The 17,263-nt window shown below is 41.6% G+C and overlaps 1 protein-coding gene and 1 non-coding gene across 5 annotated transcripts in view; both read right to left on the bottom strand.

The window, feature by feature from the left end:
* Positions 1-56: 56 nt before the first annotated feature.
* LOC112207185 (U7 small nuclear RNA) lies at positions 57-117 on the bottom strand. Its single transcript, XR_002941641.1, has one exon. It is a non-coding gene; the product is annotated as a U7 small nuclear RNA (small nuclear RNA).
* A 3,051-nt stretch (positions 118-3,168) lies between these two features.
* Positions 3,169-17,263, bottom strand: part of KANTR (KANTR integral membrane protein) — a 34,765-nt gene continuing 20,670 nt past the window's right edge. For 3 of the 4 annotated variants that reach the window (XM_054676664.2, XM_054676663.2, XM_054676662.2), the window contains one exon: positions 3,169-7,155. In XM_054676664.2, the coding sequence (XP_054532639.1) occupies positions 6,121-6,351 (231 nt within the window). In that variant the 5' untranslated portion in view covers positions 6,352-7,155 and the 3' untranslated portion in view covers positions 3,169-6,120. Of the gene's footprint in view, positions 7,156-14,675; positions 14,817-17,263 lie in introns of all 4 variants that reach the window. The other variant, XR_008542031.2, reaches the window with a different exon arrangement.

Raw genomic sequence — 17,263 nt, 5'->3', positions numbered from 1 at the left:
TAATCCTATGAAGTGCATATTACTACTATCCCCAGTTTTGTTTTATTTATTTTTAGGGGGGCTTTCGGCAAAAACCAGAATGCCTGCTAGACAAATTCTAAAACAGCTGTAACACTACTATCCCCATTTTTACAGAAGAAACTACAGAAAATTGAGGTCAAGTGACTTGACCAGCTCTGGGATTTGAATCCAGGCAGTCTGGCTCAAGTCCACTGCACTACCATACTCGCAAGTGACAGAACTGTGGCACTGACCCATGTTTGCACACAGTAGAGGGCCCCCCTGGCCCACTATTCATACAAATTCTTTCTAAGGCTTCAGAATATGTCATGCCTGTGTTATCTGTGGTGCCTTTGGCCAAATCTGGTGTCAGTGAGTTTCTCACTACTGCTGACAACGAAATATATATGTTTGGAAACAAAAATTATGTAGGGTCGGGCGCGGTGGCTCACGCCTGTAATCCCAGCACTTTGGGAGGCCAAGGTGTATGGATCACTTCAGGCCCGGAGCTTGAGACCAGCCTGACCGACATGGTGAAATCCTGTCTCTACTAAAAATACAAAAATTATCCGGGTGTGACGGTGGGCACCTGTAATCCCAGCTACTTGGGAGGCTGAGGCAGAAGAATCACTTAAACCCAGGAGGCGAAGGTTGAAGTGAGATGAGATCGCGCCACTGCACTCCAGCCTGGGTGACAGAGTGAGCCTCTGTCTCAGTAAATAAATAAATAAATAAATAAATAAATAAATAAATTTGTAGGGAGAACACTTTTTAAAAAGACATTATTATTTAATGTCATCAGAGCGACAAGAAGAAAACACTGCATTCATAGGGAAAGATTAGGAAGCTATAAAAAGGAACATTTGCAAGACAATACCAACTAAAAAGATCTTATAGAGTCAAGCAATAATTAAAGGACCTTCAAAGCAGCCAGAGAAAAAGAACACCTATGAAAAAAATTAGAGTGACAGTAGACTTTGCAACAGTAATAATAGAAACCAGACGAGTGTCATAATGTCCTCTTAGTGTCAGTGTTTAATATCCTTCTAAAAAAGGCAATTTAGAAGTAGGTACCTAGCAAACCTATCTTTTAAGAAGAATAAAGGGAAAAAAAGGCATTTATAGATAAACACAGACTAAGAGTTTCCAATTAAGTGATCTATGCTAAAGGATTTTCTAAAGTTCTGTATGTATTTCAAGAAGAAGAAAAATCAGGCTGGGCGCAGTGGCTCATGCCTGTTATCCCAGCACTTTGGGAGGTCAAGGCAGGCGGATCACGAGGTCAGGAGATCCAGACCATCCTGGCTAACACAGTGAAACCCCGTCTCTACTAAACACACACACACACACACACACACACACACACACACACACAAATAGCCAGGCATGGTGACAGGCGCCTGTAGTCCCAGCTACTTGGGAGGCGGAGGCAGGAGAATGGTGTGAACCCGGGAGGCGGAGCTTGCAGTGAGCCCAGATAGCGCCACTGCACTCCAGCCTGGGTGACAGAGTGAGACTCCATCTCAAAAAAAAAAAAAAAAAGAAGAAGAAAAATCATCCCAAAAACGACATCTGAGGTAAAAGAAGAAAGATGGGCAAATAAAAGGTAAATGAGTATTTAAGCAAACAATGTTTGCATAAAATGATATTGTTAGTGTCATCCTTAATAAGGGAGGAACAAAAATAGTAGACATAATAACATGTAAATTGGGAGACATTAAAGATTTATAAAGTCTGTGAATTCTTTGGGTGGGGAGTATGTTTAACTTTGGACTTTAGGTTAAATATGTATGGTAAGCTTTCAAGGCCAATCGCTAAAAAAAAATCTTTGGAGAGACTAACAAGAAAAAATAGAAAAGGCACAAATAATATGAACAACATAAAAGATATAGTAAAAATTTAAAAATAAGAGAATATAATTAATTTGAAAACTTACATGAATTGGACCAATTCCTAGAAAACTGATTTATTTATTGGATAAGATCACTATAACCTTAACCAGACAAATACAGATGGCTAAAGATGCAAAAATCCTAAACAGTTTATTAGCAAACCACATCCAGAAGGAGTAAGATTTAATACAACACAAAAATGTTGAGTTTAATCCCAGAAATGCAAGAGCAGTTTAACATTAGAAAGTTAAACTAAATCTTTTAAGATTTAGTTCATATGCCATCTCTTCCAAGAAAGCTTCCTTGGTCCCCTGAGCTGGGTTGTGTATTCCTTAGGGGCTCTCACAGTCTATTCTTCCTACCAGTGTTACTGCACTGACCACACTGCCCTGAAATTACGGTTCTGTGTCTAGGAACACACCTCATTCATCTCTGTGTCTTCAGTGTACAGCAGGAGGCCTGACACACAGTAAGTGGTCAAATTTTGCTCAACTGAACTTATACATGGCATTCTGTATAATTCTGATGGCATGCTGATGAAATTAGTGGGTGACCAAAACAGGAGAGTAGGTCACACATTAGACAACAGAATTAGTATCCGGAGTCATGGGCAGGCAGAAACACTGGAGCCAGACTAGGCCCCAGTAGGGTTAGGGGCAAAGTCAGGACTAAAACCCCACACAGCCTGTTCTCACTTTGACAATGAAATAAACTCTTTTTGAGCTGTAACTTACCCTCCTATGGGTATCTCCCATTATAATAACACTTACTATGAGCCCAGCATCATGCCAGCTTCCACGCTATCCCCTGCAGCCCCCCTACCACCACCAAGTACCACAGGTAAAGTATAATGAGAGTGGTCTGCTTGGCCTGGGGACCAGGAAACAGTTCCTCACCGTGCAAGAGAAAGGGGGATGATAGCTGGGATCAGAAAGCCCAATGAGAGTTGGGGTTTTGTTTTTCACCAGGTAACAGGCAGCATGACAACACAGCAGTTTGAGGGCTATTTGAGTAAGAGGCAGGCCTGCCTTCAGGAGCCCTAGGGCGTACAGCCAGTCAGAAAATATGGGGCTTTGCCACAACCCTACCAACTGAGAACTTGCTTCCCAAAAGAACCCAGGAGCTATCCTCACTGCTTCTTCACAGCCCCCAACCTTATGAAAAATGATATCCAAGTTCCTTAGCATGGCATTAAAGGCCTTTGTGCCTAGCCTACTCCTCAAGGCCTTTATTTCTCTATCCTCCACATTAATCAATTAAGTCATTCATCCATTCATTCAGTTTATTCCACAAATATTTATTGAGTATCTACTATGCACTGTTGTTTTTGGCACTGGGGATACAGCAGTGAACAAAACAGAAGTCCCTGCTTTATGGAGCTTACAGTCTACTGAAGAGAGACGAACACTAACCACAATAAATAAATATAAAATATACCAGGTGGTGATCAGTGCTTTGTAGAAAAACATACATAAAATAGGATAAAGGGATATAAAATGCATGTGATGGGGCGATTTTAGATATGTTGATCAGGAAACACTTCTCTGGGGAGGTGACATTTGAGCACACTGGAAGTAATAGGGCAACTCATCAGATTATTTAGGAGGAAGGGTGTTTCAGGCAGTGAGAAGAACAAGTACAAAGGCCCTGAAAAGGAAGGGTATCTAGCACACTTGGGGAACAGCAAGGAGGCCAGTGTAGCTGGAGAAGAGTGAGTGATATTGAGAGTGATAGGAGACAAGGTAAGAGAGGTAAAGGGAACCAGATTATGTAGGGACTTTGGGCCATGGTGAGGGCTTTGGCTTTTGTTGAGGGAGGTGGGAGCCATGGGAGAATTCTGAATAGTGGAAGGACATGATCTGATTTGGATTGTATAAAGAATTTCAGAGAAGAATAGTATAGGTACTAGAACACTAAGCAAAAGAAAACAAAATACACAATTATTAGCTCCAAGGAAAATGAAAGGGTATACAACGAAGGATATGTAATCAGAATATACTATGTAGTTTTGATGTGAACAATATTTACAATGTCATACTCATGCAAACAGTGACTACTGGTTGAACAAAAATTATATAAAATGTTTTAAAGAAGTAATAACAGATGTAATCACTAAGATGACCAAGCAATAAGAGACTATTAGGGATGACTAGGCAGATTAGCAAGTAAAATATATGAGGTTTGTACAAATGAAAAATATAACTTTTGAAATAAAAAACTCAATGGGCAGATTAAAGAGCAGATTAAACATAGTTGAAAAGAGAATCAGTAAGCTGAAAGATATACCTAAAGAAATTATCCAGAATGAAGTGCAGAAAGACAAGGAGATAGAAAATCTCAGAGATGTTATGAGATATGGAAGATAGAATGAGGAGGTCCAAAATATGACTAACTGTATTCCGAGAAAGAAAAACTAGAAAAAATGAAAGGCAATATTTGAAGAGATAATGGTTGAGAATTTCCCAGAAATTATGAAAAGCATGAATTCACTGAGCCACGAAGCATGACATTCCCAAAGTAGAATTAAAAAAAAATACATATGTAAACATGTTAGAGTAAAACTGCAGGACCCCCTGCACATTCTACTACTACTACTACCACTACTACTACTACTACTACTACTACTACTACTACTACTACTACTACACACACACAAAACCAGCAATTAGTCTGATAGTCGACTTCTTAATAGCAACAGACATCTCAAAGCCAAAAGAGAATGGAACCATATATTCTAAGTGTTGAGTAAAAATACCTGTAACAAACTATCTTTTAAGAATGAGGATAAAATAAAGACATTTACATATAAGAAAGACTGGAAGAATTTAACATCAAGAGACCTGTACTAAAAAAAAAAAAACTCACTTAAACACTATATTCATAATGAAAGAAAATGATCCCAAAGGATGATCTGCGATACAAGAATGTATGCATGTAAGTCCAAACAAACACTGTCTATATAAAATAACACTGACAATGATGTAAAATTGTGAGGTTTACAAAAAGGAACAAACTAACATATTTGAAAACAACAGTATGTGATCAGGAGAGGAATGACTAGAGTTGAAGGTTTCTAAGCTTCCTGCATTCTTTAAGAAGGGGGCTAAAATATTGTTTAACTTTAGACTTTATAAGTTAAACACATATGGAAAACATCAAGGATAACCACAGAAAGAATAGAAAAAAATTTAAAAATAGGGAGGAAAAAAATTGAATAAGAAAACAAATCTCAAAACTAAAAAAGCAGGCGAGAAAAGAGAAAATGAAGCACAGAAAAGGTAGTGATGGTAAACAGAAATAAAAAAGTATGATGGTAGAAACAAGCCCAAATACATCACAGTAAATGTAAACAGACTAAACTTGCCAACCAAAAGAGATAATCAGATTAGATTTTTTAAAAGGTCCAGTTATATGTTGTTTCCAAGAGATATAATTAAACATAATGGCATGAAAATGCTCAAAAGTAAAAGGATGGAAAATTATATACCACACAAATCCCAACAAGAAAAGTTTGTGTTACTACATTAATATAAGATAAAATAGGTTTCAAAGAAAAATGCATTATCAGGAATAGAGAGGGTCATTACATATTTATCAGGAATATATAACAATTTTTAATTTGAATATTCCTAATGAACACCCTCAAAATATATAAAGCAAGAAACGAGATAGAATTACAAGGAGAAATTGCCAAATCCACCATTACAGTTGAACATTAACGCACCTCTTTCAATTATCAGTAGATAATGACCAAAAAAATCAGTATAGGTAAGTAAAAATTGAACAATAGTTCACAAACTTGATAATAGACATATGTAGATCTCTGTATTCAACAATTAGAGAACACACATTCTTATAAATTAGCACATAGGAAGCATTCAAAAATATTGGTCACATACTAAGCCATAAAACAAGTCTAAAAAATTTCAGAGTTGTTGTCACACAAACCACATCCTCTGACCATAATGCAATTAAGACAGATTTCAATAACAAAGAGATAAAATTTTAAATCCCCAAACATTTGGAAATCTAAAAACACATTTCTATATAACTTACAGGTCAAAGAAGTAACCTTGATAGAAATGAAGTACTTATAACTGAGCAATAATGAAAATACTACATATCTAAACTTATGGAGAAGCAGGAGTTAGAGGGAAATTACATCCTTAAATGCACAAATTAGAAAATGGGAAAGAATGAAAATTAATGAGCTCAATGTCCAGTTAAATTAGAAAAAGAACAACAGAATAAACCCAAAAAATGTGGAAGGAAGGAGATCAAAAAAGATAAGAGCAGAAATTAAAGAAATAGAAAACAAAGATACAATAGAGAGGAGCAACAAAGCCAAAAGTTGGTTCTTTGAAAAGACTAATAAAATAGATAAACCTCTGGTGAGATTGATCAAGAAAAAAAGTGAGAAGGCACAAATAACCAATATCAGTAATGAAAAAGGAGACATTGTTACAGTTCATACACAGCACAGAATAAAAAGGAAACTTTATGCCAATGAATTTGAAAATGCAGACAAAATGGACCAACTCCTAGAAAACTGTTATCTTACCAAAATCAACTCAAGAAGAAAAAGAAATACTCAACAGTTCCATAGCTACTAAAGGAGTTACAGCAGTAGTTAAAACTCTTCCCGCCAAAACAAACAAACAAACAAAAAATAGCAGGCAGATTCTTCCACTTGGTATGTGGATTACAGGCAGGTGAAGAGATACTGATCCCCTCAGCCCTAGAGGTGTCCGGGTAGGACCTGAGGAAGTGGAGACCCTAGGCAGGCCACTTCTCTCTATGGGCAGCCTCTTCTGGAGATCCTTAGAGGGTGGCCCTTAGTGAAGTAGGGTCTGACAAATCTCTCTGCAGTCCCTGAAGGTGGTGAGCACAAATAAGTAGCATCCAGCTCTGCAGTAAATGTGCTAAGCAGGGCCAAGAAGGTGCTCTATTACTTGGACAGCCTCTTCAGTAGCCAGCTCCTGTAGTCTTCTGCTCATTGAGGACAAGGGACCTGTGGAGCTGCTGGAGGAGTCTGTGTTCCAGTTTCCAAGAAACACCACGCACAGCCCAAGATGTGACTGGTTGGGATGGGACTGGGTGCAGGGAGGCCAAGGAGGGGCTTCCTGAGGGTGTAGCTCCAGGTAGAAACCCTGAAACTCTGTCTTCCCGAGTATCAGATACTTTAATCCGTTTGCAGCTGATGAGCCCTTTTAATGGTATCCAAGCTAGCTGCAGGGTGATGGTTCTAATAATGATGCATGTTCTGCAAATAAGAGCTTCATCATTATTTTGAAATTGTTAATATGAAAGCGTTCAACTGGATTTGAAATCTACTCACATCATCATGAGAAGTTTTAACAATATACTTGTCAGTGAAACAAAAAGAAAAGCTGTTAGATATAATTCCAATTGTTAAATATCTTTGAAACATTTAAAAATTGGCTTTAAATATTTTATCACCTACTTGTACAAAGAAAGACATTTATGGATGGCGACTGTTAAGAATTTGAAGAATGCATCATTAAAAAGTCTTGCTCAGAAAAAAAAAAAAAAGTCTTGCTCAGGATTTGTGTGTAGCCATTTCAAGCATAAAGCTTATAAAATAAACATGGAAGCAAATTTCAACCTTCTTATTTACAATTTTGAAAATATTTTAATTTATAAGTTTAATACTAATTCAATATTAAAAAGGAAAACACTAGACCAAGATGGTTTTGCAGAAGTTCTACCAAACCAATCATTCCAAAGTTATACAGCATCTTCCAGAATATTATAAAAGAGGGAACACTCTGAGTCATTCTATACCAGCAGAACCTTAATGCCAAAAGCCAATAAGAACAGCCTGAGAAAGGAAAAGACCAATTTTATTCATGGACACAGTTGCAAAATTCCAAACTTTTGTTCACCAACCTGAGTCCAGCACTGTATAAAAAATGAAAGACCATGACCAAGTTGTGTTTATACAAGAAATGCAAAGATGGTCTAACATGAGGAAAATCTATAAATGTCATTTACCACATATCAGATTATTGGAGAAAAAACATATAATTATCATAAGAAACAGAAAAGGCATTTGGTAAAAATTCAACACCCTTTCATTATTAAAAAAATAAAAGCCTCTTAGTATAGAGTAATAGGATGGAACTTGCTTAACCTGATAAAACCTGTAGGAAACCTATAGCAAATACAGTATCATTCTTAATAGGGAAAAATTAGTGGTGTTTCCTCTAAAATACACAACAAGACACAGATGCATGCTGTCATCATTGTACTAGATGTCCTGGTCATCTCAGTACGACAAGAAAAATAAAGGCATAAAGATTGGAAAGGAAAAGACAAAACTGTCATTATTTATAGCTGATATGGTTGTCACCATAGAAAACATAAAAGAATATACAGACACCTTAAAAGGAACCAGGGTTCCTTGGAGAAATGGCTGATTCCAGGACTAAGAGAGGAAAATACAAGACGAGTCTGGAGCATTTCCTAGTGCTGGCAAGTAAAGCAGTGCTCAAAACCAAAGGATGGGAGTATGTGAAAGGGACACAGGAGCCAACTGGCAAGAGTCCCCAGTGGCCAAAACTGGACTGATTTGACCAACAAAACAAAGAACACAGTATTAGATTTATAACTCAAATTATTAAATAAAAATGCATGAGTTCATACTGATATAAGTGACTGAATAAATAAATAAGGGATAAGAGACAAATCTTTACAGAAGAATTTCAAATGATATACAGAGATACACCCCCTCCTTCCAGGAACTATAGCTCAATTCTTCCCACCTACTTGAGGGTGGACTAGAGTCTTCCAAAGAACAGACTATGAAAAGGGAAAGGCAGCAACTTGCCAGGGGGAAAACCTGGCAAACATCACCTTAACCAAGGGATGAAGGTTCACAAAACCAGGGATGCCAATGGATACCAGGTACCTCTGATATGATCTGATAAGAAAGGCATTTAAACTCTGGTGTTCTTTCCAAAAACAACTCCAGTCTAAATATAAGCAAAACTTCAGACAAATACAAACTGAGGAACATTCAACAGTATTCCTTAAAACTGTTAGGTCGTAAAAAACAAGGACATTCTCAGCTTAATGGACTTCTGGGAAAAAAAACCCAAAAACAAACAAACAAAAAAAAAACAAGAACAGACTGAGAAACTGTCATAGACCAGAGGACACTATGGAGACACGACAACTGAATGAAATGCGATATTTTGAATTGGATCCTGGAACAAAAAAAGGACACCAGTGAAAAAAACTGATAAAGCCATGTAAAGTCTGATGTTTAGGTAGTAGTAATATAGCAATGTTGCTTTCTTATTTTTGATAAATGTACTACAGTGAGGAATATACAGAAACTCTCTGTACTATCTCTTAACTAACTTTTCTGTAAATCTAAAACTATTCCAGAATAAAAACCTATTTAAAAATAAGTTTAGGGCCGGCCGTGGTGGCTCACTCCTATAATCCCAGCACTATGGGAGGCCGAGGCAGGCAGATCACCTGGGGTCAGGAGTTCGAGAGACCAGCCTGGCCAACATGGTGAAACCCCGTCTTTACTAAAAATACAAAAACTACCTGGGCATGGTGGTGGGAGCCTGTAATCCCAACTACTCAGGAGGCTGAGGCAGGAGAATTGCTTGAACCTGGGAGGTGGGGGTGGCAGTGAGCCGAGATGGCGCCACTGCACTCCAGACTAGGAGACAGAGCGAGACTCCATCTCAAAAAACAAAAACAAACAAAAAAAACCAACACCTTGGGAGGCTGAAGCGGGTGGATCATTTGACGTCAGGAGCTCGAGATCAGCCTGGCCAACATGGTGAAACCCCATCTCTACTAAAAATACAAAAAATTAGCTGAGCGTGGTGGCACACGCTTGTAATCCCAGCTACTGGGAAGGCTGAGTAGGAGAATTGCTTGAACCTGGGAGGCGGAGGTTGCAGTGAGCCGAGATCACGCCACTGCACTCCAGCCTGGGCAACTGAGCGAGATGCGAACTCAAAAATAAATAAATAATAAATAAATAAAATAAATAATAAATAAATAAAATAATAAAAAGTGTAATAAGGCAAATGGTTATAATACTAATATACAAAAGCCAACTTCATTTCTATATACCTGCAAAAGAGATAAAAAATACAATAAAAGATCCCACTTATAATAGCAGAAAACCCATAAAGTACCAATAAATAAATCGAACACAAGATATGTAGACCTTATGCAGAAAAACATAAAGCTCTGCCAGAAGACATTCAATAATTTATTTACAATAGAGAGCTATGTCAGGCTCTTAGGGAGGGAGACTCAACACCATAAACATCAATTCTCTTCAAAATGATCTACAGATTCACTGCAATTCCAACATTTTTATAGAACATGACAAGCTGATTCTGAAATGTGTTTAAAAAAACACAAAGGGGGGCCGAGCGTGGTAACCCCCACCTGTAATCCCAGCACTTTGGGAGGCCAAGGCAGGAGGATCACTTGAGGCCAAGAGTTCGAGACCAGCTGGGGGAACATGGTGAAACCCTGTCTCTACAAAAAAATACCAAAATTAGCTGGGTGTGGTGGCATGCCCCTGTAGTCCCAGCTACTTGAAAGGCTGAGGTGGGAGAACTGCTTGAGCCCTGGAGGTTGAGGCTGCAGTGAACTTACTGTACCACTGCACTCCAGCCTGCGTGACACAGCAAGACCCTGTCTCAAATAACTAAATTAATATAATAAAATAACAAAGGGGGGCTGGTCAAGGTAGCTCATGCCTGTCATCTCAGCACTTTGGGAGGCCAAGTTGGGTGGATTGCTTGAGCGCAGGCATTTGAGAACAGCCTGGTTAACATGGGGGGAACCCTGTCTCTACAAAAAATACAAAAATTAGCTGGGCATGATGGCATGATGGTAGTCTCAGCTACCCAGGAGGCTGAGGTGGGAGGACCGCTTGAGCCCAGAAGGTCAAGGCTGCTATGAGCCAAGATCACACCACTGCACTCCAGCCTGGGTGACAGAGCAAGAACCTATCTCTAAATAAATAAATAAATAAAATAACAAAGGGCTAAAAATACATGATACTTCTGAAGAAAAATAAGATGGGAAGATTTTGCTTTATCAAATATCAAGATTTATTATGAAGGCAAGGTAATTAAGGCAGTGTAGTACTGGTTCAGGGACAAAAAGCTAACCAACAGCAAAGAGAGGCCAGAAACAGATCTATATGGATATGGAACGTTGATGCTCCAGCCAGAGGTGGTTTCTCAGATTATTATGTTATCCATATGGAAAATAATGAAACCAGCTCCCTACCTTATACCACACAAAAACCAATTCCATTTGGACTTAAATGTGAAAGGTAAACTTTTAAAACTTTTATTGGAAGAAAATAAAGAAAATGTTTATAACTATAGGTTAGAGAAGACAAGACAAAAAATTGCTGGCTATAATACAGAAAAGATGGATTTGTTCAACTCAAAAATAAGACTAGCCTGGGCAACAGGGAGACCCTGTCTCTACAAAAAATAAAAAATAACAATTAGCCAGGTATGGCTAATTTACAGGCATGGCACACGCCTGTAGTCCCAGCTACTCAGGAAGCTGAGGTGGGAGGATCACCTGAGCCCAGGGAGGTCAAGGCTGCAGTGAGCTGTGATCCCACCACTGCACTCCAGCCTGGGTGAAAGAGTGAGACCCTGTCTCAAAAAAAAAAAAGAAAGAAAAATAAGAATTTCTACTAATGCAAAGACACCATTAAAAAAGCTTCAAAATTACAGAAGCTATTCAACACATACAACTGACCAATGATGAGGATCCACATAAAGAACACCCACAAATCAATAAAAAATGATTTAGCCAGGCATGGTGATGCACATCTATAATTCTAGCTACTTGGGAAATGGAGGTAGCAGGATCCTTTGAGCACAGGAGTTCACGACCAGTCTCGGCAACGTAGTGAGAACCCATCTAAAAAAAAAAGATTTTTTTTTTTTTTTTTTTTTTGAGACAGAGTCTAGTTCTGCCGCCTAGGCTCAAATGTAGTAGTGTGATCTCAGCTCACTGTAGCCACCGCCTCCCAGGCTCAAGCCATCCTCCCACCTCAGCCTCCCAAGTAGCTGGGGCCACAGGCATGCACCACCACACCCAGGTAATTTTTGTATTTTTTGTAGAGATGTGGTTTCGTCATGTTGCCCAGTCTGGTCTTGAACTCCTGGGCTCAAGTGATCTGCCTGCCTTGGCCTCCCTAAGTGCTGAGATTACAGGCATGAGCCATTGTACCCAGAAAAATTTTAATGGGCTAAAGATATTAACAGTCCTTTCACAGAAGAGGAAACATGTGGCTAAGGACCATGAAAAGATGCTTGATCACATTAATGACTAAGAAAATGCTAATATGTCCCCAGTGAAATACCATTTTACACTCAGTGTAATAACAAAAAATAAGAAGGAGGACAATATCAAGTGCATGAGGATGTGGATCAACGGGATCTCTTATACATTTCTGAAAGTAGTGTAAATTGGTTACCACCAGTGTGGCATAATCCTGTCAAGCCGAACTTTTGGATGACCTATTAATCAACAATCACATTCCTAGGTCTATATACCTTAGAAAAATGGGTGTGCATGTGTCCCAGGAGATACACCTAAGAATGCTCATGGTAGCACTGTCCATAAGAGCAAAAAGCTGGAAATGACCCAAATGTCCAACAACGGATGAATGGATAATTTGTCTTATGGTCACCCAAGGGAATATTGTAAACAAACTCTAGCTACATGTAACAACATAGGTGAATCTTAGAAACATAATATTGAACGAAAAAAGTTAAGTCTCAGAAGACCACACAGGGCTGGGCATGGTGGCTCACGCCTGTAATCCCAGCACTTTGGGAGGCCGAAGCAGGTGGATCACCTGAGGTCAGGAGTTCAAGACCAGCCTGGCCAACACGGTGAAACCCCAACTCTACTAAAAATACAAAATTAGCTGGGTGTGGTGGTGCACACCTGTAATCCCAGCTACTCGGGAGGCTGAGGCAGAAGAATCACTTAAACCCAGGAGGCGGAGGTTACAGTGAGCCGAGATCACACCATTGCACTGCACTACAGCCTGGGCGACAAGTGAAACTCCGTCTCAAAAAAAAAAAAAAAAACAAATACACACACACACACACACAGTATGATACTATTTTTACAAGGCTCACAACTGAGTCAAATAAACAATGTATTGGTTAAGCATCCCCACAAATATGAAAAAAAATCCCATATATCAAAAAGGGCAAGTGAATGTTAAGCACAAGACTTAGCAGAGCAGGAATTTCAGGAGTGGAGTGGTGGGGAGGGTGAGGAATGGGATAGAAAATGACACACAGGTAGATGATATCATTAATGTTCTTGGGTGGGGTTGTGAGTTCTTGGGTTTTCATATTATTATACTTATAACTTGTGTATATAATGTATATATTCTGGTTTTTTTTTTTTTTGTTTTTTGAGATGGAATCTCGCTCTGTCCCCCAAGCTGGAGTGCAGTGGCGTGACCTTGGCTCCCTGCAACTTCCTCCTCTTGGGTTCAAGCGATTCTCCTACCTCAGACTTCCAAGTAGCTGGGATTACAGGCACATGCCGTCACACCCAGCTAATTTTTATATTTTTAGTAGAGACGGGATTTCACCATGTTGGCCAGGCTGGTCTTCAACTCCTGACCTCAAGTGATTCACCCACCTCAGCCTCCCAAAGTGCTGGGATTACAGGTGTGAGCCGCCGCGCCCAGCCTATTCTTTTATCATATATCTAATATATGTTATATGAACAGCATATAGGAGAAGAGTAGAGAACGTGAGGAAGGAAAACTCTTTGAAGAGTTTTGCTGTTAGGGGAATTGAGAAATGAAGTCATAACTGCAAAGGCATGTGAGATGAAGAGGATTTAAAGTTTTTTTCAAAGACAGGAGTAATAGTAGATAGATGGAATGGCAGAGCGAGGACTTTGATGAACTCACTTTCCCTCTAAAACAATGAAAAGATGGTCAAACCAACTCAAATCAACCATTTTAGAACTCTGGCAATTAACCAAAGCCACAGAATGAAGTGAAAATCATCATCCAAAGAAACTACTGAATCTTGGCAAGACAGTGAGGTCTACGACATTTCACTTGTGGTGATCCCCATCCTCCCTCCGCAACCCTCCCTAGCTCCGTGGTACAGGATCCAAAAGGTGACCAAATTCCAGACAACAGAGAAATCTGACCACTTAGAGAATTTTACAGGAAATCCTAGAGAATGAGACAACCATAGGAAACTTTGAAAAGCTCTGACATATTCCTAGGGATCTAAAGGGCTGTGCATATACTCAAGGCTATATGCACGCCAAGGAAAGAGCTGGGATAGGAGAGGATCCAAGCCACTCACTTCTGGCTGACTGCGAGGCCCTGTGCAAGTACAAAGTGAAAGCGAAGGCTGTCTCATACACTGGCTGGACTTTGAAGGCAATGCTTTCTTACGCAGATCCTCTTGGCAAGGGTTGGAAGATGTACAGGCAACGCATTTAAGGATACATTCTGACCAATCACTGGCTGACCACCAAATTATATTTATTCACCAGGTGTGACCCCTAGGAATCCAGGCTTAAAAAGAAAAACAAGAACTGAAAAGAAAAAAGGCTGCTAGCAGGAACTCAGAGGCCACATAATGCAGGGGGAGACCAAATCCACAAAATGAGTTCAGAAAAGTCACTGAACAAACAAACAGCAACAAGAAAAAGAACTATGACAGCAACAAAAACAAAAACAGACCAACAACAAACCTTGGGAGTCCAGATGGCAGCAAGATGGCAGAGCAGGACTTTCCAGTGCTCATTCCCCAACAGAAACATCAATTTGAAAAACAATCCATACACGAAAATACTTCACCAGAGCTAAGGAAACCAGGTGAGAGTTGACAGCACCTGGGTGTAGCACGGAAATAAGAAAAGATACATTGAAGAGGGCAGGAAAAAAAGTTACACACTATCCATGCCACCCCTCCCCCAACCCCAGGCAGTGCAGTGGGAAAAGAGATACTTTTTTCAGGGAAGAGAAAGGAAGTAAGCACTGGGCTTTCCCTTGGACTCCAACACTAGGCCTGCCCCAGTCAAACCCAGCACTGGGCAGGCACCCACAGCCCAAGCCTCTAGGCTGGTACCTGCAGACCGAGCCTCCAGGCCTGCCCCAGCACCAGACCAGATTCCACTGCCTCGCACTCTAGGCCTGCCTGGCAGTCTCAGTCTCCAGACCCACCCCAGTGCCAGGCTAGCCCCCACAGACTCAGGTACCAGGCTTGTTCCAGGGCCAGGCCAGCCCAGGTGGCCATGGGTCCCAGACCATCCCCAGCATGGGGCTGGCCCCCCCGGCCCCAGGTTTCAGGCCCACCCCAGCACCAGGCCAGCCTCCACAGCACTAGTCATTAGGCCAGCACCTGCAGACCCAGCATCCAGCAAGACCTTGTGGACACAGGCTCCAGGCCCACCCAGTGCCAGGCCAGGCCATGTGGTCCCAGGCTCCAGGCCCACCTTAGGTTCCAGCCCAGCCCAGAACCAGGTTGACCTACACAGCCCTAGGCCGCAGGCCTGCCCCGACACCAGGAGAGCACTTCTAGATTCAAGTACCAGGCTGGCACACACAGACACAGACTCTAGGCCTGCCCAGTGGTGGGCTGATCTCTGTGGCCCCACCCTTCAGGCTGGTCCCTGCAGCCCCATGCTCCAACAGACCCAGGGTCCAGGCCCATCCCAGTAGATCCCAGTACTGGGCTGGGCCTAGAGAATCCAGGCTCCACACCGGCCCCAGCACCACACAGTTCCCAGGCTCCAGGCTGGTCCTCATGGCCAAAGGCTCTAGCTGACCCAGGGTTCAGGCCCCCCCTAGTAAGCTTTGGTGCCAAACCAACTCCTGTGGACTGAGGCTCCAGGACCACCCTTGCAGACCCAGGATCCAGGCCAGCCCCCATGGACCCAGAACCCAGGCTTGACATGCAGATTTAGGCTTCAGGTCCACCTCAGCACCATGTCAGCCCCTGTAGACCCAGACATGAAGTTGGCTCCCGCAGATCCAGGAACCAGCTGTGCTCTTGTGGACCCAGGCTCCAGGCCCACCTTCACATACCCAATCAACAGGCCCATCTGTTTGGATCCAGGCTCCAGGCCAAACCCCATGGACCCAGACATCGGGTCCACCTACCTGCTGACCCAGACACCAGACCAGCCTGCCTGAGGACTCCAACAGCAAGCCTGCCCACAGAACATGCCAGATGGCCAGTCCAGAATCTCTGGACAGGCTGACTGGTGAGGGGCTTTCCCAGACAAAGGCAGTCTGCAAAGACTAGAATGAGTTTTCACGTCTTCAGATGTGCAGACACCAATGCACAGCCACAAGGATCAAGAACAATCAGGGAGGCCAAGCACGGTGGCTCAGGCCTATAATCCCGAGCACTCTGGGAGGCCGAGGCGGGCAGACTGCTTGAGCCGAGGAGTTTGAGACCAGCCTGGGCAACATAGCCAGACCCTGTCTCTATTTTTTAAGGAAAACATTTTTTTAACCTGGTGCGGTGGCTCACGCCTGTAATCCCAACACCTTGGGAGGCCGAGGCAGGTGGATTGCTTGAGCTCAGGAGTTTGAGACCAGCCTGGGCAACATGGCGAAACCCCGTCTCTACAAAAAATACAAAAAAATTAGCTGGATGTAGTGGCACATGTCTGTGGTCCCAGTTACTTGGAAGGCTGAGGCAGGAGGGTCACTTGAGACTGGGAGGCAGAGGTTGCAGTGAGCTGAGATCATGCCACTGCACTCCAGCCTGGGTGACAGAGTGAGACTCTGTCTCAAAATAAATTTTGTTTTGTTTTGTTTTTAAAAAGTACAATCGACTGGGTGCAGTGGCTCACACCTGTAATCCCAGCACTTTGGGAGGCTGAGGCGGGCAGATCACTTGAGGTCAGGAGTTCGAGACCAGCCTGACCAACATGGTGAAACCCCCATCTCTACTAAAAATACAAAAATTAGCTGGGCATGGTGGCATGCGCCTGTAATCCCAGCTACTCGGGAGGCTGAGGCATGAGAATAGCTTGAACCCAGGAGCCAGAGGTTGCAGTGAGCCGAGATCGCGCCACTGCACTCCAGCCTGGAGTGGGTGGGTGACAGAGCGAGACTTCACCTCAAAAAAAAAAAAAAAAAAAAGATCAATCAGGGAAAGGGAAACACACCACCACCAAAGGAACAAAAGAAAGCACCAGTAACTGACCCTACAAAGAAGAGACGTATGAAGTGGCTTACAAAGAATTCAAAGTAATTATATAAAGGAAGCTCAGAACTTCAAGAAAATATGCAGGGACAATTCAATGATATCATGAAAAAATGAATA

Source organism: Pan troglodytes, chromosome X (genome assembly GCF_028858775.2).
Source record: "Pan troglodytes isolate AG18354 chromosome X, NHGRI_mPanTro3-v2.0_pri, whole genome shotgun sequence".
Classification (NCBI taxonomy): domain Eukaryota; kingdom Metazoa; phylum Chordata; class Mammalia; order Primates; family Hominidae; genus Pan; species Pan troglodytes.
This window is presented reverse-complemented; position numbering and strand designations above follow the sequence as displayed.